This window comes from Lytechinus variegatus, chromosome 10 (assembly GCF_018143015.1).
Source record: "Lytechinus variegatus isolate NC3 chromosome 10, Lvar_3.0, whole genome shotgun sequence".
Taxonomy (NCBI): domain Eukaryota; kingdom Metazoa; phylum Echinodermata; class Echinoidea; order Temnopleuroida; family Toxopneustidae; genus Lytechinus; species Lytechinus variegatus.
Genome location: NC_054749.1, coordinates 15,441,887 through 15,469,561, shown reverse-complemented (window position 1 = coordinate 15,469,561; position 27,675 = coordinate 15,441,887). Strand labels below are relative to the sequence as shown.

General features: G+C 36.7%; 1 protein-coding gene across 3 annotated transcripts; it reads left to right on the top strand.

Moving 5' to 3' along the window:
• Positions 1 to 7,354: 7,354 nt before the first annotated feature.
• LOC121422799 (equilibrative nucleoside transporter 4-like) lies at positions 7,355 to 27,007 on the top strand. 3 transcript variants are annotated; one of them, XM_041618001.1, is made up of 8 exons: positions 7,355 to 7,646; positions 16,012 to 16,602; positions 20,724 to 20,798; positions 22,171 to 22,397; positions 22,664 to 22,826; positions 23,631 to 23,818; positions 24,666 to 24,906; positions 26,559 to 27,007. In XM_041618001.1, the coding sequence occupies exons 2-8, from the start codon at positions 16,104 to 16,106 to the stop codon at positions 26,726 to 26,728; spliced, it is 1,563 nt and encodes a 520-aa protein (XP_041473935.1). In that variant the 5' UTR covers positions 7,355 to 7,646; positions 16,012 to 16,103; the 3' UTR covers positions 26,729 to 27,007. The 3 variants fall into 3 exon arrangements, with proteins under 3 accessions (XP_041473935.1, XP_041473937.1, XP_041473936.1); XM_041618003.1 differs by lacking the exon at positions 7,355 to 7,646 and adding an exon at positions 14,822 to 14,990; XM_041618002.1 differs by lacking the exon at positions 7,355 to 7,646 and adding an exon at positions 14,822 to 15,016.
• Positions 27,008 to 27,675: the final 668 nt, after the last annotated feature.

The following is a 27,675-nucleotide window of genomic DNA, read 5'->3' as shown; positions in this document are numbered from 1 at the left end:
AATCGAGTTGGTATCTCAATCTCGCTTGCTGATTTCAGTGTAGCATTACAATCCTATTTAATTTTTTAGTTGCACATGCGGAATTATTGGGGGGGGGGGGGGGCAAAACGATATGTTTGCCCCCCAATATTTTCATTGGTGGGGCGATCACCCCCTGCCCCCCCCCCCCACCCAGGATCGACGCCTATGTGTATACAACTTCTCTCTTAAATCTAACCTGACTGGCAATATCTTTATTCTTCTTAATGCATGATGATAAAATGCAGATTCGGACCAATTAAAACTAGCACAAATTACAACCTGTGTGGCTTCTCGTGCGCCATCGGGCTTACCGTCATTCCTTTATTTATCTTGCAACCCTTTTACTCCCGTTTATTTTTCCACCCTTTTGAGTTAATGATTTATTTAAATTAATTTATTCACCACTGTTGGGATGGAACACCCTATCAACAAAAGTTGATTTTCGTTGGGGTCCTTTTATGTCATGTGTTAAAAAATATCAGATATATAAACATTTCATTCTTTTTCATCTTGAACCTCCACCCATCTGTTTAATAGTCCTGAAAAAGAATGTTTTTATTTAATAACAATATACACAAATTGCGAGGGAAACAAACTGATTGATGGCATACTATAATCATCATGATCAAACTTTTCATTTTTCATCATCATTATTATAATTTTTCTACCCTAAATTATTGGGGGGGGGGATGATAATACAGGCCATCCCCCCACTTGAAATATTGGGGGGATATATCCCCCCCATCCCCTACCCCCCGTGATCGACACCCATGATATTAATGAATAATATTTTCTTTTTTCCCACTGCGTTTCTCTTCCTTTCTCCCTCTTTTCTCCTTTCCCGCCTTTTCCCCGTTTTTTTTGGTCAGACGATGGGGGAGGGGGGAACGTGCTCCCATCCCCCCGTAGTTACGCCACTGTATGTCTATGGCAAATATACCTCTCCAATATTATTGTCTTTTTTACCCCATGATGGTTTAATGGTTTTATTAGAGATAACATAAAAAATGACATTCCATCTTAACCCCTTCTCAAAGACCCCAACATTGATGAATGAGAAGAAACGAGGGTTTCTCTTCAATGTAATAATAAGGACATAAGTATTTCGTTTGGAAATGGTGAACTGGCTCTTTATTTGCATTGTTTGATTCAGTAATATTGTTTTATTTGTTAAGCGGTATTTCAGGAAGAATTTTCACCAATAAAACAATTATCTCTTTGATCTTTTTTTTTTTCATTTCTTTCGTAAAAAGTGGGGGGGGGGGTGATTGTACAGGCCATCCCCCCTCCTCGAAAAGTGGGGGGATATATCCCCCCATCCCCCGGGATTTACGCCAGTGGTCTGAACTGCAGCCTATAATTCCTTGTGCCCTCTGAATTGTGCTATGTGCGTGGATATATCATTGTCATAGGCGGATCCAGGGGGGGCCCGAGGGGCCCGGGCCCCCCCCCCTATTGGCGGAGCAAAAAAAAGAAAAAAAAGGAAAAAGGAAGGAAAAAAGAAAAAGGGAAAAGAGAGGAGAAAAGAAGGAAGGCAAGCATAAGAGTAGGAAGATGAGTGAATAAAATAAGATAAGGGGAAGACTTGGGAAATTATTTTTTTTTTTAATCTTTCAGGTCGGGATATAAAATTTTCGCTCGCGCTTTGCGCTCGCATTGCCTTTTAGGTGATATCTTGCTCAATATGGACCTTAAAATATCAAATTCTGAAGTCAATATACAAAATATATTTCAGCTGGGAAATTGAACTTTCATTATTTTGTTTTATTTACAAATTGATTTTTTAAAAGTGTAAAAATTTCTGTTTTATGGTCTGAATATTAACAATTTCTGCTTGCGCTGCGCGCTCGCAAAATTTGATTTGTCAGGTACCTATTATTTTCCTGTATTCCATGAAGTTCTCAAAATATCCCTATTTAGGTCAAATTGTCAAAACGTATCAGCTAGCGCTGCACGCTTGCATTTTGATTAGTGAGTTATGTATATCTCAATATTAATTCTAAAACAAACTACTTAAAATCACCATTTGATGACAATTAATCATAAATTTCTGCTCGCGATTTGCGCTCGCTTTGATAGATTTAAACTCATGCATCTTATGCATAATTACAAAAGTGCTTAAATGTCCAATTTTCAGGCCATAATATTAATAGATTTTGCGCTCTCATGCTTAGGAAGAGAAATAGGAAGATAGTCATCATTTTCTTACGATGACATAATGTCCTTATAGAATATCCCGGTCCTATGTCAAAACTCAAAGTAACAATAATTGAAAATATCAGCTCTGTTTTAACTGTGATCCTTCTTCACCTCACAATTTTTCCACAAAGTGCTTGCAATACAGAGCTTAAAGTGACCCCTTTTCAGATCTGAATATCATATATTTTTAGCTCGCGCTTTGCGCTCGCTTTATTGATTTTCCTGGTAAAAAAAGGTATTTAGAATACCCAAATTCTAGGTCGATATCTCAAACACACGTTTATTCAGATACGCAGCTTGTTCTCCATTTAAATAATTATCCAGTTTCAGATAACAATATTAAAAAATTGTCTGCTCGCGCTTTGTGCTCGCATTATTAATGTATGAAAATTTCCAATAGCTTAACCTTTTCATGATTTACAAAACATGAATAGAGTGTCCAGAATTTTTCCGCTCGCGCTTCGCGCTCGCATCAATAATGTTCAGTTTTTGTCTTATCCTTTCCACGATTACAAAAAGTGCTTAAAATTTCCATTATTCAGGTAGAAATGTCAAAAATTTTCAGCTCGCGCTTCGCGCTCGCAATATTTGAATGTTGAAATATGTAACGTCTTCATGGTTCAAGTTCAAGCAGTCCATAACAAATACGTTTTCGATCAGCTCAAAACGTATATAAAAATTTTCCGCTCGCGCTCTGCGCTCGCATTATTAATGTAAGGAAGATCCCCACTTCCTCATCCTTTTCATGATTTACAAGACTTGAATAGAGTGTCTCGTTCAGTAGGTCTAAATCACGAAATTTTTTGCTCACACCAATCGTTTAGTTATATACCTATTCTGTTAAGTTACAAAAAGTGCCTAGAATTTCCATTCCTTAGGTAAAAATGTCAAAAAATTTCAGCTCGCGCTTCGCGCTCGCATTATTTGATTTTTTAAAATATGTAACGTCTTCATGGCTAACTGCAAGCAAGTCCTTAACAGTACCTTTTCCATCAGTTCATTTCTGCTCGCGCTTCACGTTCGTAATAATTATTCACTTGCATACACATCTTTTTTCAGGATTGCCTAGAATGTTCAAAACTTTTAGAAAAAAGTACATAAGATTCCCCCCAAGAAAAAATAGCTCGCGCTTCGCGCTCGCATTATATAAATAATGATTATGGTATTATATATTTATGTTGATTCATAAGAATAAAGCTATGAAGTGACTAATAGGACTACCCCTTTAAAGATACCAAAAATCCCGGCAAATATCATATTCGAGTGGCCGATCGGGGAAAATATGGCTGAAAAAAAATTCCGGGCCCCCCTATTGGCGAAGGCTGGATCCGCCCCTGATTGTTGATCAAATCAATCAGGGTCTGTGCCTGCAGATTAGGTGGGGAGAACAAAAGATGATGGAAAGAGAGTAAGAAAGGTGAATTAAAAAGAGAAAATAGAAGAAAGATATTTTTCCTAAACGAGACGTCTTCTCTTGCTTAGTGCACTTCGCGCAGGAAAACTTGCCTTCCCCATTATTTCTCGGTCCTTCTCAAATTCCCGTTTTTCTCTCCCCGGTGATTTAGAGTATTTCATGCCAGTAAGTATATAAAAAATAAGAAAAGTCTGAAAATTTAATTTTTCTTTGATGTTTCTAATGAGTCATGCAAATTGATTAGGCCTTCACAAATTTTCCCATCCCTGAACAGAGTGCAAATGGATATAATATCTGCCGCTATACTATAATAGGCCACTTCTTCGGCTTTTCAGCTCATTTTTAGACCATCTTCCGATTTTTGGCAAGCAGGTATATATATAGGGCTATATGCCCTATACAGTTACAGGTTAGTTAGATCTTGTAGAGTGCAGCCTCCTATTCATGTAGTTACATAGCATATAAAAATCAAAATAACAACTTGAGCATGAACCAGTTGAATTAAAAAGAATTAGGGGAAATTAAATGAGGAAACAAGAAAGAGAGAGAATTTAAATGTCTCCAGAATCCAGCCCCAGCACTCACAAACGGACTTCGATGATCAACAGGAAAACGAAAGAGATGGAAAGTGGAATTTATACTTGAAAGAATCGAGGCTTGGTGATTCTTTGATGTTATTATTAATAGTAGCCACCCAAGCTAAAACCAAGTCTAGATCAGACTAGAATATGCCATGAATATGAAAAGTAAAAAAAGAAAAGACGAGAAAAGAAAAGAAAGGACAAAAACGAAAAAAAGAGAAAAGAATAGAAAGAAAGTAAAAGAAATAAAGAAAAAAGTAAGAAAGAGGAAATGAAAAAAAGAAAAGAAGATAAAAAAAGAAGAAAAATGGGAAAAAGAAGAAAAATGGGGAAAAAGAAAAGAGAAAATAAAAACAAAATAGAACAGAAATAGAAAATAAGAAAGAAGCTATTCTCCCTTTCAGGGCGAAAATGGAAAATAAACCAAAAAGCTACAAAAAGCAGTGGCAAAATAGACAATTCTTGACTGATTGCCAACCAACCCACCCAAGCTCGAAGAAGAAGAAAGAGCTTTTCAGTTGATTTTTTTTTCTCTTTTCTAATTTCAATTTTCATTTTTTATAAACCCCCTATATACGTTATGCTGGAAATTTATAATAGCTTGACACTTGAATGTGATGTATTACTTTTTAATGCATGAGGGAGGGAGGGTGTGTGTATGTGTGTGTGTGTGTGTGGGGGGGAACCCCCTCTCGGGATTTACGAGTGTGCGCTACATGAAATAAGCATTGGCGTATAAATTGAAGTATAAATTACTTCATGGTGCAATATACACCAACGAACATTTGTTCAAATTTGGTTTTATAGATACTAATATCTGTTCATTCTGTAAACATAACCCGGAATCTTATGAACATTTATTCTGGCTTTGTAATGATGTTAAAGCTTTATGGCAGAGGGTCATTGAAAAACTTAGTTTGATAAAGCTTCAAAGTGCAGAGTGGAAAGATATACATGTGGGAATTAATGGATCCGATCTTGAAGTGAAATTTTGTAACACGGTAATCTTTTTAATGAAATATATCATTTTTAGATCAAGGTCAGAAGGTAGAGTTCCTACTCAAGACGAGAGTATTCAGAGAGTCCTAGAATATCGAAATGAAGAAAAAGCAATAGCTATTAAAAGGAACAAGTTAGACAAGCATTTATTAAAATGGGAGAGAATGTACCGAAATGGCAGGACTGAGGGCGATATCCAGGTGTGATTTGGGAGAAGGTGACTGTGTAGGTGTTTGTGAGGGTGTATGTGAGTGTGTGAGGGTGGGTTTATGTGTGATTTGGGGGGAGGGAAAATGAAGTTTTCCTTTGGGATGGGTGACTCTTTGGGATGTTTTTTTTTTTTTAATCGTCTATTTTTTTTTTGATTTGCTTTGTTTTTGATGAGTGCAAGCTAAGTAATTTCATATAGTTTTAAATCATTGTTGAATATTTGATACATGAAAGGAAAAGTGTTAGGCATATTATATGTATTTTTTTAAGGGGATCCTAGTGTCAGTATATCTATTTGTTTATTGCTTTGTTTTGGATTTGGGTCTCCTTTGTTCTTTCTTTGTATTCCATGTATAAATCGCCCTCCACAATTGAGCAAGGGAAGACTTTTTGTTTGGGGCGGGGGGGGGGGGGGGAATGGTGTTTCAACCTTTTTATAACTGATTTCATTGTTTCTCCTTTAAGTTATATATGATTTATGCTTGTATTAAGTTAGTGAAAAAAGTCAAAATATGAAATGTAAAATATTATTTTATGTGTTTTGAAATGTTAAATTGAAATGTTATATTTTTGTTCATGGAATCAGAATAAAACAGTATGAAAAAAGAAAGTATCAGACATGTAGAGGTGCCGTGGCCGAGTGGTCTAAGGCGCCTGGCTATACATGGAAAGTACGGGTTTCGATCCCCGGTCGCGGCACCTATGCTATGAGCAAAGCATTTAATCTATAATGCTCTTTTATCTTGCTCTCAAATAAATGGAAATGCTATATGCATTATTGGTAACTAGGTGTGCACTTAAAAAAAAAAAAAAAAAAAAAGTAGCTATTGTTTTTATGTTGTCAGGCAGGGGCCGCAGCCCCCCAATTTTTTTCCAAAACCGTGTACAAAAACGTACAAATGACCCTATGATTGTGATTTTTTGTATGGTCAGCCCCCCACTTTTGGCTCAGCCCCCCCCCCCTTGAAAACCGTTCCGCGGCCACTGTTAGGTGTGCTGGCGACTCGTAAGAAGGTTAACGACCCCCCAAAGCAGAGGCGATAGAACGTCAGGCTCATGCAATGAAAATGGACTCCAAGGCCCCCGTTTTTTCTCTCGCCAGCGGCACATCCCCACCACTTTTTAGGTCGAGTGCCCCCCCCCCGGGGGGGGGTACCTATTGTTTGGCAGACAAAAGGTGCCCCTTCACTTTCTTTGTCCGCGTCTGATGTTTCACCGCCTCTGCCCCAAAGATTCACAATTATTTTAAAGAAAATACTTTCGTTATATCAAATGTCACGATTATATTACTCAATTATCCTCCAATGCATGAATCATTCCACTCTTTATAAGAAAATAATGTATTTTCTTATTTTTTTAATCATCGTGTCCAAATCTCAGCCCTCTCACCATGCCTCATTGGACGATATCGCAAGCGCTCGGCTTTTCAATGGGTCGACAATCGAGTGGCGTAATTAGTCTTCATCAGAGGGTACAGCTTGATATATTTAGGGGAAAACTCTAGAAAGTAGCGAGAAAGCAAAGCAAGTGAAGAAATAATTGACCTAAAATGAAAATATAACTTTAATTGTGATAGATTTTGACATGATCGTTCAATAAATAAAATTAAAAAAATAATCACCTTTTCCCATTTTCTCCTCTTTCATTTATTCTTCTTGGTCGTGAAACCTTTTTTTTCTTGGGGGGGGGGGGGAGTGGACAGAATCCCTCAGTCATGCTTTACCCATCTGTACTGCCAGCAGAGGCCGCGGGGCAATCAATCAGCCTTGAGAGAACTAACGTCGCCCTCAGGGTAATACAGGAGAGCTTAATGCGGGAATACTCATTATGCAGCGATTTATTCGCACAATCGTCGTATAAAGCATACGATGGTTGACAGTATTCGAGATTCTCTGAGCCTCCTCGATATATTGGAACACGTCCGATCCTGATATATGGTTAGCCTATCATATGCTACATGACTGTATACGATTAGATGTATCACTGCCGTGCATTAACTTGTTGAATATGCCATTGGAACCTTAATATTGCCATGATTATTGTTGTTTGATTAATATCCCAAATTCGATGTTTCAAATCAGGATGCTAGAAGAATGATCATTATTTCGATGAATGAGCGGTAGGCCCGTTTTCTACGTAAAAATCTTCGAGCTGTGAATCAGCTGGTGCCATGTAGCTTGTAGGGCCTCCTTAAAATACGACTGGAGAGCATAACCAAGGCGGTAAGTAACTCTTTATGATAGCGTTTTGTATATAACCGAGACTTGAGACTCATATATATATGGCTGCTATTCCCGCTGCTTGGGGGATATATCTATGCCCATTTATAAATACCGTGCTTTCTTCCTCATCTCCGCTCAATTATTGTACTATATTCACGTTATTCTTGCTCTTGTAATGTGATGTCACAAATAAGCCAAAATAACATCACTCTCATAATCACAAGTCGAAGTTTCTATGATTGTTGTGAGATATCAATAAAGTATCCTACAAATAACTCATTGCGAATGAGCTCTTTGACTTTATGCCGTTTCCGTTCCCTGAAATCGTGCTTGGATTTGGGAGGAAAATGATTCATGTCTGTGTGTAACGAGCTGGCGATGGTTACGCCATATGCATGCATTAACCACTGCACTGGTCACTCCGATCGCGGCGCCTTGGCAAGGGCGCCATGAGCCGCGCACGCTGTAATGGTCATTGGTCAATTGAGGCATAGTTACCTGGACAAGTCATTGTTAACCATAGAAATATTATGCTGATGAAAATTTTAACTAGAAGGACAGCATGGGCGTCAGCGCAAAGGATTATTAGGCCTATTATTATTATTTCATTTTATTGTTATTATTATTATTTCTTTATTATTATATATTCATTTATTTATTTTTTTATTTATTTATTTATTTATTTTTTGGGGGGGACCTCTGTCATGTCCCCCAGGGTTCCCCAAACAAAAGCTAACTCTCTGCGCTGACGATCATGAAGGACAGAGCTGGCATAGCTTAATATAAATGAGGAGGGGGGGGGGGGTTCTTAAGACTATTTTTATCAATAAAATTGGTATTAGTTTCACGTCACAGCCTTCCTCTTCCCAATGCTTTAATTCGCATCCGGCCAAGTAGGCCTACCATGACGCTATGCTCTCTGAGGATATGAAATAAATCAAGGTCGGCTGTGAATAGTGACCAACAGAAAAATGGATTTGTTTCTAATCCTAAGGATTAACTTAAACATCTCAAAGATTTAAGAAATCAAATCTTCAAAAGTGATTGAATTCAAAACTGTAAGGTTTAAATCTTAACTTCTCGGTTCGGCTGTCACTATTCACGGGCGATCTGAATTTATTTTAAAAGTCTGGAATTTATACCCCTCTCGCAAACGTTTGATTTTTCTTTCAGTTCAATCAAGATTACTTTTGTTTAAACATGACATTTGTGAGGAATGTATTGCATTTTGGTTTCTTAATTAAATACATTAATACATAATTTCTATTGAGATTATTTCAAATCTTTCATAGCAATCGAACACTGTGACTCTCAGTGGTAAAGGTGAAAGTTCTGTTCAATAATATTAAAAAAAATCGAGGCATCTCCTCTCCTTTTCAGATTGACATTATTGAACGTTGCAATATCGGCAAATTTCGATATGACTTGTAATTAATAAATGGTAATGCTGTATGTATTCTTTGTAAGTAGGGGTACATTTTTTTAATGACTAGTGAAAAACTATTTGTTTTTAAATTTAACAGTTTCAGCAGTCTTCAAGTTAAGTTGGAAATCAGTAACACTACACTACCTCGAAGTGGAGTGCATCCCGTGACATTCCATATCTCAGAACAGATACATTCTGAGTGTCACTTCGAATATGACTGACTTCTGTATCTGGGCAAATCACTCATCGAAATGAAATTATTCCCCATCGGTATATGGGTCCATTGTAACAGTAAAATGAAAAGATGTCGGAAGCCATGAAATTGACTTTACCCCGGGGGTATGCAGCTGCTTTATAAAGTGCAAGTGTGATTCGTAATTAAGACCCGTTCGTATTCAAAAGTTAATCGTCCCTTTCTAAATCGAATTGGAATCAGTTAAATTACTATCAAAAATATTAAGACAATAATATGCAATATTTATAAATTTTACCATTAAAATGTTATGGATATTTTATTTCCCGAGATACTTATGACCAATTTTGAAATTATTTAAACTTGTCAGTTATGACATTTAAATATGCATATCCAGTTATATCATTGTATTCGTTGATTTTCTAATGAATAGTTCGATGGTATACATCTACCAGATTAATTACTAGCCAGTGGAAAGCATATTGATAACTAATTTGATGTCAACATGATATTCAGCATTACTGTGCCGTCTGGAAAATGAAACTTAATACCAACTTGTTGCTGTTTGAATATCGCTCAAGCATTGCCCTATAGCAGTGTCAGAAAATGAAAATATTTTCCGAAATAAATCGAAATCCTAATTATACTCAGTAAAAATTTATTTGAACTTAACGGATTCAATTTTTAATAGTTAACCTTCAATAAATTGGTTGTTTAGAATGAACACTTTTTAAAACTGTTTATACAACTACTGTAAATTCATAGAGTAATTAAAGTGTTGTATACAATTTTTATCATTGTTTATTCTGCTGTGCTATGTGCGTGGGAGGGATGTGCCCCCGTTGGAAAGAACACAATGTCATATAGTGTATTCACATAACACCTCCAGAGTCTGAATATTATTCACGGCGTGTTCACATTTAGTTGAATATGTGAAAACGTAATTTGCATTGTTAAACTTGTCGAGTTAAGTGTGAAAATAATTTCCTTCTGTGAACACACAAGAATACACTGAGGACACACTGCTTGAAACAATAGCAGTCAGGAAGGAGGGATATGGAAGAATTGACTTAACATAATACATAACGATGTCACGAAATAGAAAGTATCTAAAACTAGAAACTTGTGTGAACAATTTATAATGGCTAAAAGAAGTGCAAGTGTGTGAGTGCAGGGATACATACTTAGAAATAAGAAACTGTTTCAATGAAACTTAAAAGAGATGAGAGACGCAGACTGCTTTGAGAAACAAGATAGGGTGTATATTATGATAATATGATGAGGGAGAAGGGAACGCTATATTTTGCGACACATAAATTAGTATTCAGAGGTAAGAATTTCCCCCTGAATTTCTCTAAGAAAAATGTAACATACCAGGCACAATAATCACAAAAATGAACATCTGAGGCTGCAGCATGACCTCTGAGAATAAAAAGTGGGGGAAAAATCTGGCAAGTTCTATAGGCTGCCAGTTTATATACAAATTGGCCAACTGCATGGGTTCACCCCGCTCCCCTACCCATAAAGCCCCATATTATCCCCATGCAGCTGTAATGATTTTGCATAGAAAACGTGCATTATCAACCCCTTATCGTTTTACATTGGTTTTTCGTTTCAAAAGCGTTATCTTCTAATCTGTCATTTTATTCGGCATAAAACAACATTTTGTGCAATCAAATGTGGCACATTTGGGGGAAATCTTTGAGAAAAGCCGTGAATCATGCGAATGCAGACAATACCGATAAAAGGCAAAAGTTCCGACCCTCATCTCATATGTCAAGATAACCGCAGTAAATCTGATGCGACGATGCGATGAAAATATCTTGATTGTCAGCTGTAATAATTGCATGTAATTTTTTTATTCCCCTTTTACCAAGTTTGGTGCCCTAAACTCAGTTCAGTTCAACTCTGCACTTTCCATCGCTTTGGGTCGAGTAATCTTAAATCGTTATGTTACCTTGTTCATATTTTGTTGTTGAATATTTTTGTTATGTACTATGTATTTTCTTTGTTATTTTGTATTTGAAAAGATGCAGAAAGAATAAATGAAATGTAAATGAATTTTCGAGTAATTTTTAAAAGTATATCTTCATGAACCTCTTTTGAGTGATTAATTCTTGGCGTAAGAAATTACTCCACTATGAAAATTTTATGTTCCTCATATCGGCAAAATTTCAAAAGAGAAATTTCTTTGTGGGCACTTTTTCTTTTCCATCCAAAAAGAATGCTTTAATTCTCACCTTTGTTCTTCTTTTGGTGATTTGGAGGAAGATTTTGAAATATGAGATATAAATTTTGGAGATGACTGAATCTGAATCTTTTGCCAGTAAATGTCATTTGGTTAATCTGAATCACGAGATCACCATAAATCAATCTTCCACGTCGTGTTCTGTGCGAAATTTTATTTTTTATCTCCTTTGATATGCAGTCACATTCAAGATTTCAGATAACTTGCAATTTATAAGCATTATTCAGATTTCCTTTCATAAAGCAATTACAAATATCATAAAGCTATAAGTATTAGCGCAGTATGGTCAACGCACTTTGATATTAATCATAAGCATAAAGGGCAAGTATATTCTATTTTCCCTTGATAAAGAACCATTCGGGCGTGAGTTGCGTGTAATATGGGAGTCAATTTGCATGCAGCCCTTAAACAAAAGGAAATCTTTGATACGATTGTTCTTGGTAGATTTAATTAGTGACTCCGCGTAGAGTTATATTAACCATCGGTGTATCTCCCGCAGCAAGCATCCGAGTCTCGATCATCATTGTGCCCGCGATACACAAGCCTTGACAAACATTAATAGTCGAACTTAATTAACCGGGAAGAGAGAAGAGGAGGGGAAAGGAGAGGAAGGCAGGGGCCGCGGAAGGGGGGGGGGGCTTCAGCCCCCACTTTTTTTCCAAAACCGTGTACAAAAACGTAAAAAATGACCATAGGATTGTGATTTTTTGCATGACGTCAGCCCCCCACTTTTGGCTCAGCCCCCCACTTTGAAAAACCGTTCCGCGGCCCCTGGAATGGAGGGGGTATTATAAACCCGCCTTGTAGGGTCCATAATAAGAACAACTGGATCATGTTCTAGTGTTACAAGTTACATTTATAAATATTGTAATAAAAAAATCATAGATTTTCTTTATTAATCTTTGAGATTATGAAAGAGTCTGCTTGGTGGGAATGACTGGTGAATAATCCCTAGACCGATACAAGGGCTGTCGTTGCTTTGTAAAAATAATCCTACCAAAAAAGTGCAGCACTAATGAGAAAACCGATTATTATTAATGTATGGATAATATTATTAAGTCCAATTATTGTACGAAAGTGTTTCCCTATACAAAAAGGGGGTGTCGCAAGCGGGGTTGGAAGAAAAATATTTGCGATCAATTGAAAATATTCTGTTGCAATTTTACAACTGATAGTTCCACGTTAGCTGTTGCAAATCGGATTAGACTTCTTGTTTCAAGGAGTAGAATAGCAATCAATCACTAATTTGCAATTAACTGCAAGACATATGATTGATTTAGGGACCGGAAATAGACTTGCAATTGATCACATCGCAAGTTTCTTGCAACACCCCATAAGGGTTCATACGAATAGGGGAATAAATCACTTTGAGGTTCCTTATTAACATCCATTTGCCTTACTTTCCAAGATTGTTCTCAGAAATTGGGACTGAGTTTCCAACGACAATGGTCAATCTTTAACAAATGTTAAACTTTGAATAAAAATGGTAGTTAGCAACATGATTTTCTATCTAAAAAAATAAGATAGAATTTTAGCTGATTGGAATTGCCATAATTGTTGATATATCACGTAGCAATGTACCAGTCATTCGTTTACTAACGTAATGCGAAAATTCATTTGTGAAACATCCCCAATCGAAGCATCATTGAGACAAAATTGATATCCTTGATATTTGGTGTTTCATTTTGGAGCATTATAGGGTTAATGGTTACCATCCCAACTACTGTTGCAGCTCTCTTTTTGTGAGATTTTGAAACGATTAACCCAACTAAAATAATTTATATTGGTGTTATAACAACTTTGATAGATTTTGCATTTAGAATTATTAAACGGAAACTAGAGAAAATAAAAAAATCACATTACGTTGAATAGATTGGATTGGCAAGATCTTCGGGTTATAGTTATTTAGTTAATCTTTTTCCTTTCCCGCCATCCATGTAACTCTTTATCCTATTGTTTGTATTATGTTGTTTAGGCCTTTAAAGATTCAGGCGAATAAAAATAATAAAACCACAGATTTTGATCTAATTCAGATTTCTTGCCGAATGTGGTTTATGATAATTTTGGGAAATCGATTTCCCCTGTAATTGAGATAAGATTCAGTCCCCATTTTCATCACAATGCTATCCACCTCCTTAGAATGATCTCTTTCTTTCTTTCTTCCTTCCTTCCTTCCTTCTTTCTTTCTTTCTTTTTTGGAAGTTTGAGCTCTTCGGTTAAAAATCTTTATCCTAGTATGAATCAATAACCACTGTTATTATTATCATTAGATTTATCATTATAATTAGTTTCACTATCATTAAAATAAGTTTTATCGTAAGTATATAGATTCAAGCTCAATATGCTCCTTTTGCTGGATTCCGTAAACCTTTCTCGGACATCTTAAAAGATTCCATGATTGGAAATGGAAACTTCTTTAGAATACCTTGACAGATTCTCTGTTTGACACAATAATACTAAAATCGATGACAAATGCCTCTGATGTCACAAGCTGTGTATAATGGTAATAATGTTTGATTATAGTTTACACTAGTCGCGCGACGCTTGTCATGTTAGGCCAAATCAATTTAAAGGGGTCTTTTCGGGGGGTGATGTTCATATGGAGCAGAACACTAATATTTTGCTACCTTTTCTCTTGCTTCTTATTTTTGCGTAGTACTCTTGCGAAACTTAATTAAAGTCAAAGCTTTGTGGAAGCATGGACCTACCACTGTGGTAGGTCCATGGTGGAAGCAATGGTGGATCGGGGGGGGGGGGGGGGGGGCTGGTGTTATTTTTTAGGGGAAAACATTCTCATCACAATCTAGAACTTTCATATTTACCCAAGTATATTATCAGCATGTGTGACCCCTCTTGACTCCTTTTGTCAACACATTCTGGTCGAACCCCCCCCCCCCGTCTTACAGATGGAGTAGAAAGTAGAATGAGATGATATTGAAATTCACTTTTTAGAAAGGTAGTTTTGTTTATATACTATACCATTCAATTCAATAGAAAGCGAGTGACCTTATACAATACGCAAAAAAAAACATTCATGTAGTAACCATTGAAAGGCCTCATCGCTCAAACAAAAATCCGGGACAGAGGTAGGCCTACTCCCATGCATCTAATACTGAAACCAATAAAATGTTAATAAGGCGATCCTCATTTCCTGTTACTACAAGGCTATAATGAAATAAGAACCATGGAATGGGGAACATGGCTCATTAAGAGTCCTCCGACTCTTGATTTTGTTTACCAAGTGCGTCAGCTTGCTCGCAATTTGCATTATTTACCCCATGATACTTGCCTTAATTGCGACATAACATGGGTCACCAATAAATTAAACACTCGTTTGAAGACGACAATTTTCATCCAGTGGTCACTGAAGTTTACTGCGTGTGGAGTTCCTTTTGCGATAAAATCGGAATATATCCTATTTTATTCTTAGGAAGGAAAATATAAATACCTGTACCAACATTGGAGAAAGCCTTAATGGTGAGCCGAGACATTTCGTGAAATGAGTGAGGAAAACAATTCGATCTTTACTTGTTCATAATATATATACAAATTAAACGAACACATAATTGTTTATGAATTACATTAAATGGTTTGAGAGCTTATATTTGGATTCAGCTTGCGTTCTAACTCTTTGCACGCTGAATTCATTCTGGGTGATGATAATGTCATTTTTAAATATTTAATTTGAATCTAGATTTCCATTGCATTTAATGATACTGATAAAATATGATACCGCGAGAACTGTATCAAAATAAGAATATCCAGTTTAAGGGTTGATAGGAAAATAAATGCAATTGTTTACACCTACGAATATGCAAAAAATTGGAACTTAAGTATACCAAGCATTTCCTGTGTGTCTTGGGTATCAACGATTGAAAATCGATACTATCTTGAAAATTTGAGTTTGAATTGACACCTTCTTTATAATTCATTCATTGATCTGTAAAGTGTTTTGTAAATGTATACCACAATATTGCATCGGGTCCAACTTCATTTCCAACATCTTGATTGTTTTTTAATCATTATTTGTTATATACTTACTATGCTTGTTTTTTTGTTAAACCCGCACATAACCGTGACAATTGTCATACACAATTCATTTCAGACTCTCAAAACTCAATAAATTGACCTACCATCTCTGTTTTTAATTTGATAAATGACTAATTTCTGATTTGACCTAATCTGCATTTTATCTATTTTTTCTTAAGTATTAATTTGATAATCTTGTTTTTTTTTCATTCATATTACAATGAAGGTTAATTTATATAGAAGTATTGTAATTACATGTTGAATTTATTGCTATTTTGTGTTATTCCATGTAGACACCAGCCAATGTGGAGAACCTCTCGACAGAATTTTCAATTCTTTTAGGTGATCCCCAGGCATTGGCTGGTGCTCAATTTTACATTTCTGTTGTAACGTTTCTATTGCTGTCATGTTTTCTTGCCTGGAAATGAAACAAATAAAATAAAAAATAAAATAATCTATTTTCATTTAGGTCGTTGCTGGAATGGCTTCAGTGCTGAGTGTGAACTTTGCTGTAATGAGGTATAATCTCAAATATTTTGAGACATAATAACATTTAAGACCATGGTGGACAAACGGAATACTGGTACTATGGCCGCGCCATCAGAGAGTTGGAGTGACGTCAATTGCAACGCTGGCGACATCGGCACGATGTCAGACTCTCCTGACATCATCGATCACCATCGCATACGGGTTCGACGACCACAGGATCCCTACAACTGTGTGTACATCTCGTTGCTCCTGGCGGGGACGGGATTCCTTCTCCCCTACAACAGTTTCGTTACGGCAGTCGATTTCTTTCACAGTCATTTTCCCGGCACCACCATCGTCTTCGACATGAGTCTCGTCTACCTACTCGTCGGCTTCGCCGCTGTCATGCTCAACAACGCACTCGTCGTCAAAATATCGGTGCAGAGAAGGATCCTGCTAGGTCAGGTCATGGCGTTGTCGGCGCTTCTTCTTGCCGCGTTTCTCGTCGTAGGACTGGATTCGAGTCTACCCAAGCAGTTCGGATATGTCGTCACACTTCTTGCTGTGGCTGTGACGTCATTCGGATGTACAAGTAAGTCAAGGGCAACCGTGCAGGGTTTGAGAAGTTACTATTAATAATTACATTATAATCTTGTTTACCTATGGCATTCTCAGACTATTATTCTAATCCGACCAATTTAAAAGGACATAATTATCTACCCCAAGCAAAAGTTGACTTGAAGAAAAAGTGAAAAAAATCCAACATCAAATAAAATGATATTTAAATCTGTATCTGAAAGACAGGAAAAGGAAATATTGTTTCAAGTTTATAAAAGTAAAATTATTTATTTCTTCTTATTTTTTTTTTATAAATAGAAGATTTTGCTACAAACAAACGGATTAATTCAATAACTTTCCACATCAACTGGACGCAAATTATATCTTCAATTGTATGAATAAAATATATCAATTTTGATTAAAAATATAAGAAATTTGAGCAAAATCTGCAAAAAGGAAAAACAAATATTAGATCGATATTTTTGAAACAATTAAAGGGATTAATAGGATCTTTAAAGTCTCTGTATGATTAGTGTACTATTTAATTGTCGTTGTAATATAGTGTGATGGATTAGCAATATAAAAATTACGTGAAAGTTTAAGTAAACGTAACGACGCTTTTAATAAGGTCAATTAAACTGAGAAGGGACTTTTAATCGGCCTTGATTCCGTCACTGTTGTATGGAAGTCGAGGCTTGATATTTGTATAAGTAATCTTGGTTAATCAAAATGTAAAAAAAATAGAAAAAAAATAATTAGCCCATTTTTGCAGATCACTCTTCCATGCAGTTTCCTCCATTGCATCATATAAAGATTACAATAAAACATTTTAGTATACATTATCTTAATACAATAAAATATGAAGTATGTTTTTAATGCAGGAATGATATTGGTAGATTTTCAACATCTACAGCGTATGACTCTTCTTCCAATCAACGACTTAACTTTATTAAGAAATAAATGAAGTCTAATAATCGAATTTGGCGCGTCTTTCAGTCAAAATCGTAAAATACTGCGTGGCAAGGGGGGGGGGGGGTTGATATAGGGAGATACGCTCATACAATTTATCTCATTGATATTAACTTATTGGTATCAATATTGGGATTTACAATTCTTGGTTGTAACTTTTTCTAATTGATTTTCCATGGAATTACAGTGACGCTTAATAGTTCAAGCTGGTGTATAGCTTAAGCATAATATATACTTATTGGCATCTACTATACAGTAATTCCGTACACCATATGAAATAATCCAATTATCAACGCAATATAACTACGTCATTTGCTGCATGGTTATCTTTATTCATGTTCTGACAAAAAACAAAAACAGAACATCGGGGGGGGGGGGGGTCATCTATAGAAATACGCTCATCAATATTTACAATTATTGGTGGTAACTTTTTCTAATTATTTTTTTTCAGAGAATCACAGACGCTGTAGTTCAACTTAATGTATATTTATGTTACAGGCCAGCTGGTGTATAATATTTAGCATAATATTTGAAAATAAATACTGAATCGAATATAATATGCTTACTGACATCTGCAAAAAAAAAGCTTGCTCTACCAATTTCGTACACCGTATGAGATAATCTAATATAATTATTCGAGTCGAAATATTCTATAACCCGTCTTTTCCTCGTTAGACTTATTCATGTCCATTGTATAATATTATAATGAATCTGATTCTGGTTAATGGAGCTTATTAAAATGAGAAGAGATTTTTAATTGGCCTAGTTTCCTTCACCTTCGTATGCAATTCGAGGCCTGCATCTAACCTACCTTGTTCCCATTTTCTTGACTTACGTCAATATTGAATCCGTGGTCTTAATCGTAGAATATCAGATCGATGAAATCGTATCAGATTTCAGTCGCGGCCATCGTATTGATCGTAGAAACAGAATGGACTGTTCAAGATTTCTTGGCTATCAGCTACGAAAGGCCAATCGTGACGTTCGTAGCGGATCGCACGACAGTGGGCACCTTGGATCAAATGAAGAAAATTTGGAAAACCTTATTGAATTAGACACCGTTTTTCGAAAACGGGTCCATAATATGGACCCAATTCTAGATAAATGTCTTTCTTCCTTGGAGTTTCCTCCATTGAATTATATAAAAATACTGAATATTTCGAATCAAATATTCAGTACTGAATTGTTATCTTGATACAATATAGCGTGAAGTGCGTTTCCAATTAATGAAGGTATATTATAACATTAGATTTTCAATATCTACACCGTTTGACTCGTCTAAATTTCCAATCAATGGCTGAACTTTATTCAGAAATATAGGTCTTATAATCGAATTGGGCGCTTCTTTCAGCCATCCTAATTTTGGAAGACAAAATAAAGGAACAGAACATCGGGAGGGGGGGGGGGGCATCATAAAGAGATATGCTCATCAATATTTACAATTATTGATTATTTGTTACACTTTTTTTACTTGGTTTTCAACAGACATACAGTTACGGCTACGCTTCATTCTTCAATTAATTGCATATTTATGTTCCGAGGCTCAGCTTGTTAACATCTGTCCCCGGGTATTGAGCATAATATACGCTTATTGGCATCTACAAGAAAATGTTTTATTACAGTAATTTCGTACACCGAATGAAATAATCCAATATAATTATTCGAGTCGCAATTTTCGATAACCCCGTCTGTTGCTGCATCTTTATGAGCCTGCTTCTGGTCAATTGCTATGTCGGCAATATGTTACTGTTTTCAAACAAAACTTCCTCCCGAGTTATATGTATAAGTGACAAATAATGAATGTTACTGAAATGCTTCAATTAAATTAGTTATTACAATTACCCTCCCCCGCATTTAAACACGAGTGTTAAGAATACAACATGTACATTTGGTTCTTAACTCTGACTCAAGATTGATTGATTTATTTATCATCAATAAGAAAAGCAACACCAAAACAGCTGAGCATGTAATGGCCATGAATTTATCAAAGTATTGTAAAGTTTTAAAATATGAAAACGTAAAACGGGAGGCCTACTTGTAGCCACACAGAATAATAAAAAAATATATAGTTTGAATAACACGGGAATCATGACTTGGTCTGGATTAAATTTAAGGATCATGTCTCAGTTTAAGGGGTTGCCATGCAAAGTGAGAACGATGTTAGATTTTATACAGAACTGTTTACATTAAATTTACAGTATTAGTTGTTTAAAGATCAAGTCCATCCCAGAAAAAAAAGTTAATGCTGAAAACTTCATCAAAATCGGATGGAAAATAAGAAAGTTATGACATTTTAAAGTGTCGCTTATTTTCCCCAAAACAGTTCTATGCTCAACTCAGTAATGTGCAAATGAGAGAGTTGATGATGTCACTCACTATTTCGTTTGTTTTTTTATTGTTTGAATTATGAAATATTTCATTTTTTACAGATATGAAAATTATGACCATCTTGTTTGAACCACAAATGTTAAAACAATCAAATTCCACATGTTAAGCAAGGAAAGAAACTTTACTCAGACGACAATGAGGAGAAAATTCAAATATTTCATATAATAAAATTCAAAAGAATGATGTAATTGGTCTTCTCATTTGCATACCGACCAGGATGTGCATACTGTTAGGTGAAATTTAGCAAAACTTTAAAATGTCATTACTGTCTTATTTTAGATCCGATTTTGATGAATTCTTCAGTGTTATTCTTGTTTGATTTTTCTCTTTGTATTCAAATCATCGTTTTGTTGGGGTGGACTTGTCCTTTAACAGTTTAAACAGGTGTTTGAAATGATATAAATAGGAACCTTTCACAGCCGAAATTGTGACAAAACAAGGTGACTGGGGAAGGGGGTGCCAGTTCTGTTTACTATAATGAACCTTATTAACAAGTTGAATTTAATACTTCATTCTCAATAAATTAAGCATTGTTATTCAAACTGTTGAACAACTATACTGTAATATTCAAATAGTAAACAGTCTTGTATAAAATTTCAAATAGCGTTCCACAGCTCTTCATTTTACAGGTATGTACATGTATGATTTATAGGAATTTTAATGTTCTCTTCAAAATCCCAATAACCACAAGACTGCATATATGTTTTATGTTGCTATAGAATATATTTTTTCCATGAAATATATTTATATACAATTATTATTTATTGATTTATTATTGATTTACTGTATTTTGTTCAGTTCAGCAATCCAGTTTCTATGGTTATGCCGGAATGCTACCGAAGAGGTTCACACAGGCTGTCATGGTAGGAGAAAGTAAGTTTGTATTCAATTCAGTTACTTTTCAGATGTAGATGTATTGCTTCATTGCTCATTTGAGTTAAATGTTCTCATCATCACTATCATAATCTCATCATCATCATCATCAGCAGCAGCATCATGATCACCAGCACCATAATCTTCATCTCATCCCCCATGACCAATATGATGTGGAGCGTTGTGGCCCAGTGGATAAGTCTTCTGACTTTGAAACACAGGGTCGTGGGTTCGAATCCCAGCCATGGCGTAATTTCCTTCAGCAAGAAATTTATCCACATTGTGCTGCACTCGACCCAGGTGAGGTGAATGGGTACCCAGCATGATTAATTCATTGAATGCATGAGCGCTGAAAGGCAGCTCGAGCTAAAGCCAGGGTAATAATAATGATAACAACGCGCCTCAGAATAGAATATTTCTAGATAGATGGCGCTATATAAATGCCTATTATTATGATGATGATGATGATAATGATGGGAATTAGACAAAATGAGAATTATACCAAGAGGGTGTCAAGCCAAAACACAGCTCAAATGTCAATTGGACCAAATTGATAGTTTATAGACCACAGTCCATGTAGTATTAGACTATCTGTCAAGTAGACCAAGGGAGTATACAGCAGTTCACAAAAGTTATTGAACCCCAGCACAAAATGCAGAGTGTTGACTTCAATGTTCGGCAAGCCCAGAGGAACAAACTTTGTAGAATGTGACATTTTACCACCTGACTTCACAAGGATAAGTCCACCCCAACAAAATAAATGGTTTCAATAAAGAGAGAAAAATCCAACAAACATAACACTGAAAATTTCATCAAAATCAGATGTAAAATAAGAAAGTTATATGCACAATCTGATGGGTATGCAAATGAGGAGACTGATGACATCATCCACTCACTGTTTCTTTTGTATTTTATTGTATGAAATATCAAATATTATAATTTTCTCCTGATGTCAAATAAACTATTTATTCCCCCCTGAACATGTGGAAAAAGCATTGTTCAATACTATATGGTTCAGTCAAGTTGGTCCTTATTGTCGAATCTGTCAAAAATGAAATATTATATTATACAAACAATAAAAAACAAATGAAAAAGTGAGTGAGGGACATCATCGACTGTCTCATCAATGTTTTGTGAAAAATAAATGAAACTTTAAAAATGTCATAACTTTCTTATTTTACATCGGATTTTGATGGAATTTTCAATGTTATGCTAGTTTTTTTTCTCTATTTATTTAAATCAACATTTTTCTGGGGTGGACTAGACCTTTAAATATCTAAAACATGGCAGAAATTGAACATGTTCATTTTCTGGTGGGCTTCAATAAATTTTGAGCACCACTATAAACCGATTAACATGTATCTTTGCACAGGCACTGCTGGTGTTCTGACATCACTGAACCGCATCATCACCAAACTCCTGGTCTCCAATGAGAAGGTGAACACGCTCATGTTTTTCATCCTCTCTGGGATCGTCTTGGTGCTATGTCTGGCAACACATCAGGTAGCCCGACGGACTCAGCTCGTAAGACATTACACAACAGCCTGTCAGAATGCTGGGCTAGGAGAGGACGAGAGAAGTCTACAACTCAGTACAGAGGTAATTCACCTTGTCTGCTTGCCTATACACAACAATTGGATATTCTTCAATTTCGTCAATTTTTTTGCTTGTCAAATTTTCATTCAACTAAACCCCCCCTCCATTTAAAAAATCCTGCGTACGCTACTGATGTTAACTTATTTTTTAATATTTCAATATCCTCCAACATCCTGGATTTAAAATATATTTGCTTAAATGGAGATCATAAAAAAGTGAGATAAGTTGACTTATTCTTCACAAGAAATTTCAACCTGAACGTTCTGCAGGTATCTGGAAGTAGAACAGCAGTGAATGTTGATGACGTTAATCTCCAAGGTGATGAAACACCTCACACTGCAGAGGAAGTGAGACCAAATACAGACTCCTTGGAAGGACAGAGGAAAGCACGTCGACCAATTACTCTCACATCCTGCTGGCATTCAATAGTTGGTGAGTTAAGGAATTTAACAAAAAATCATTTCAATCTTTCATTCATATTTCATCATAATTTCTGATTGAACAATACTCCTTTTCCCCTGTTCAGTATGTGTCTCTTTCTCTTTCTCTGTTTAATTGCCTCTCAATCTTCATGTCTTATCTCTTTCTCTCACTCAACTCCCTCTCTCCCTCTCTCCAAGTCTCCCTCACCTGTCTGTTTTTCTCTGTCCATCTCTCACTTGCTCCCACCCCTTAGTCTTTCTTCATCTCTATCTTCACCTCCCTTTTATCTCCCTCCCTCTCTATCTGTGTCTTTCTCTTTCTCCCCCTCTCACCCCCATTTGTAGGCCTACTGTATGTCTCTCTCTCTCTCTCCTTTCTAGCTAGCTGCCTGTCTCTCTCCTAAGACCCTATTCTCTTCCCTCCCATAATTTTGTCTGTTTATCTTTTCTTCTTTCTCCCTCTCTCCCTCCCACCTGTCTCCTTTTCTCTCTCTCCCTCTCAAGTTCTATACAAACAATATTTTATTTATCATGATCAAGATCTACAAGCCCCGACTTTGTTACCTCACCCACTCTGCTCACTTCCCGCATGGTCTCAAGAATAAAAAATCTTGATTCGCAATTGCTGATTTATTTAACGATTGCATGTGCAAGCTAAGTATATCTTCTTCTACGACATATTATTCCAATTTTGACATTTTTTTTTCTTTTTAAGAATCAGCAATGGAATGACACTGACATACTTGTATTAATAGATGATTTGAATGAGTATATTTTCATATTTGATGAAACAAACATGTTCTTTTTCACTCAGGTGGATTCCATTCTCGTGTGAACCTCTCCCGTCACATCTGGCCGTACATGGTATCCATCGCAGTGACCTATTACATCACCCTGTGTCTGTTCCCGGGTATTGAATCGGAGGTTGTCAACTGTAAGCTTCACGATTGGATGCCCATCATACTCATGGCCATTTTCAATTTCACTGATTTGTGTGGAAAGGTTGGTGCTTGGTCCTCCAAACCAGTCCTGTCGGAATTTCAGCTATAAAGTTGTAATAGTTTAGGGTAGATATAATAAAGAGAAAAAAATTGTAGGTACATTAGCCGAGTTGGGTAGACATTTCAGGTTATAGCCCAATTCAAATTGGTTGCTGTGTTTTGTGAATTTTTTAAACGGGGAAGGGGGGTGTTGCTTCAAGTATGCCCAGCAATAGATACAGTTATTGTGTTCATGCCTGCAGTTTCCAAGGGAAAGAGAGGAACAGGAGGGAGGGAGACTGAGTTTTCACCCAATGGGTGAGATTCAGTGACCGAAATTTAGTAAGAGTGGGTCAGAACCAGAGGGGGTGGGGCACTCCGTATATAATGCATAGTGAGTATGTGCTGCAGAGGGAACCCCCACTTTTACATTTCCGTTCCAAGGCATAGCATTTTTGTCTTATTGAGAAAAACAAAGAAATTCGCTCCAAAGCTTCGCATATTTTTTTGTACGCCGTTCCGGCCGCATTGATCTGCTACAATGAGCTGCTGTCCGACCATCGCACCCGGTGCCTGTGCCGCCAGGCTAGCTGCATGCACGTTCTATAGGGATGCATATGTACTCACAGACAGGCCACCCGATCCAAGGACCCCCGTTTTCACAAACATTAGTAGTTCCAGAGCCCGTTCCGAGGACCCCCTTTTTACAATAAGCCTGCTCCAAGGCCCCCATTTTTTGTCTCACACGTGGCACATACCTACTACTTTTTGGGTCGAGTACCCCCCCTAGGGTCAGAACACCGAGTTGCTGAAACTAGGCGTGTATTATCCTGGTCTCTAATCACACAAATGTTCTATTCCTACCCTAGCTCTTAGCAGCATACCCTTATGAGTGGAATACCAGTCGTCTGATGTTGGCCTCTAGCTGCAGAGTACTCCTGGTCCCACTCCTTCTAATCTGTGTGGCACCCAGGAGTCATCCACTACTCTCCCATCCATTCTGGCCAATCCTTCTCTCGGCTATGCTGGGCATCTCCAATGGATACTTTGGCAGCATCCCGATGATCCTGGCTCCAGGCATGGTCCCGGAGGAGAAGAAGGAATTAGCAGGTGAGGATCTACTAGTTCCACAAAGACTTGTCCTGATGACAATGTTATATCGGCGTTGATTTGGCAGACTCATAACCATACCATAAGCGCAATCTCTGTTTTGGAGGCTTTGAATACGACTGCAAATCTTGGACTAGTATTTTTTCAGAGGCTTGCCTCAGTTCAAAAGAAAAACAAAAGAACTTTGGAAATCATTCCAGGTGAGACTCAAACCTGCGTTGCATGAATGATCTTGACTGCAGTAAAATCCCAATAGCGCATCATCTGTTCCCGTGAATAGTCAGGAGGGGTAGGCTGACTAAATTACCCCATTGGGTACTGAGTCTGCCGAATTGACACCAATATATTCTGACTGTGATGGATTCACTGTTTTTCAACATTTTAGCCCTTCAGTTCAATGGTAAATGACCAATTGGCCTATATACTCCTGCATCGTCTACTCTCTGTGCCCATCCCACATGGTCTCCTTCATGATAATAGGCATTTATATAGCGCCATCTATCTAGAAATAATCTATTCCGAGTCGCACTGTTTATTACTATTACCCCGGCTTTAGCTCGAGCTGCCTTTCAGCACTCATTGCATTCAAGGGATTTATCCTGCCGGGTACCCATTCACCTCACTTGGGTTGAGTGCAGCACAATGTGGATAAAATTCTTAAAGGGGAATCCAGCCTTGGTCATAAAATGTAGTGTTGGAAAGGAGAAAAATAGATAAAACAGAATGGTGAAAGTTTGAAAGAAATCGGACCAGCAATAAGAAAGTTATGGCTGCTTTAAAATTGAAATCCCTATGATTATGTAGATTTCAAATTGGCAACTGGGTAAGTAAATTATGACAAGAGGCAAGGACAACTTTCCCATAGGCCATGTACTTAATTATCAGGGATTTGTGGTTTTCTCCTAACTGCCCATTCCCCTGGGGCAGTAATCTGAATATAACCCTGGTAGTATATTGTTTTATGTCCTCATGAAAGAAAAATAAAATTTGAAGTAAAACATTTGAAAAAATGACATATTAGCCATTTTATGTATTGGAGTACATGGAAGAGTAGTCCTTGCCTTACATCACTGTGACATCACATATGTGGCCAATTTGCAGTCTCCATGGATCTAGGGATTACCAATATTCACAACTTAAAAAAAAATCATAACTTTCTTATTATTTGTCAGATAGTGTTCAAACTTTCACCTATCAACTTGTCTGATTTTTCTTATTCCCCTAAGAACAAGTTTTTATTTGGGTTGGATTCCCCTTTAATAAAGGAAATCACGCCATGGCTCCTTCCTACTTTGCCTAAATTCTTCACGTTTGTCTACTTACCATTTGTTCTAATTAGCCCATTCTCAGAGCTGCCAACCAGAACAAGAACATTTCAGTGTTTTAAGAGCTGGAAATAAGTATTTTGGTGAGGAAATCAGTGTTTTCAAAGAAATACCATAGGTCAACACATAAAATGAAACTTTATGAAAAAAGTATTTTGCATGAAACCATCTGTATATTCTTCTCATTTTTCAGAAATACTGAAAACAGTACTTGTTGGCAACTCTGCATTCTCCAATTGTTTTTATTTCCAGTTTTAATTTATTCATGATCAAAATCATATCATACATTTTTAAATTTAATTCTGTCTCTTTCCCTCCCTCTCTCAGGAAATGTCATGACGGTGTCCTATAATGTTGGCCTCACCCTTGGTGCTATCACTGCCTACTTTCTTAAATTCATCATCGGTCCGTCCAACCAGGGGGCTTCCTGTCATGCCGCAGCCCTCATGAACATGACTGCCGCCCCCGCCGCCGGAAATAAAATATCTGTCACATGATCTTTCTTTTCAAGCTTTCTTCATGGTGCAATATGGACATGTATATAATCAAAATAAATGTGCATTGTGTGTTTATGTGTGGGAGGGGTGTGCTTGTGTCACAGTTCAACTTCAACAAGACATTCCTTTTGATGTGATTGACAATTTAACCCCTTGCCTACTGGAAGGATGATCTGGAAATACTGGAACTGGATGATCCTTGTACAAAGCCTATGGGAATTACAGAGTGGGGTAGTCAAAAGCTTAACAGAAAGCATTACAAAGATAAATCATAAAATATTGATTACAAGTAACTCTGCTTAAAGCCAATCTTTTGGGGCCACAGAAATCTATTTGACTTTCAAAGAAACTTGACCTAGAAGAGGTATACAACACGTTTTGACTAATCTGGTCTAAAAACTTGCTTCGACTTTATCGACAAATATTCGACAAATGGAAGGTCAATTTATAGGCAGAGTTGCAACCATCCCTAAAATTCAGTGTTTCATAAACCTGTTTGTAATGTTATGCACCATCTTATGCAAGACTGGAGCATGTTCTTTAAGTGCTTATTCAGCTACACTGAGATATAACATTTAGTACAAGAAAGGGTCACCAGTTGTTCAAAAGTAATTCATGACTTACAAACAGCTTTATGAAACACCCGCCTGGATTGGCTATGAGTGTGTGTGAGTCTGAGAAAGGGAAGGAGAGCAAAGTGTGTGACAGAAAGAGAAGAATGGGAAGGGAGAGATTGGGGAAGTGTGAGATTAATACAAGAAGATACAAAACTCAGAGAAAGAATATGAGAACAAAATGAAAGAATAAAGGTGCAGAAGGAAAAGGCGGATTGGAATACAATGATATCAGATTGCTTAACAAAAAAAATCACCCCCAAATATGACTAGTTCTTGGTGACAAGATAAAAACAAAATGGAGAGTGAGATTTAGGAAACAGAGAGTAAAAA

Coding starts and splice junctions, on each gene's coding strand:
- LOC121422799 (XM_041618001.1), top strand. CDS start 16,104: ATGGTGGACAAACGGAATACTGGTACTATGGCCGCGCCATCAGAGAGT. Junction 16,603..20,723: donor GACGTCATTCGGATGTACAA/GTAAGTCAAGGG, acceptor TATTTTGTTCAG/TTCAGCAATCCAGTTTCTAT. Junction 22,827..23,630: donor CTGCTGGCATTCAATAGTTG/GTGAGTTAAGGA, acceptor TTTTTCACTCAG/GTGGATTCCATTCTCGTGTG.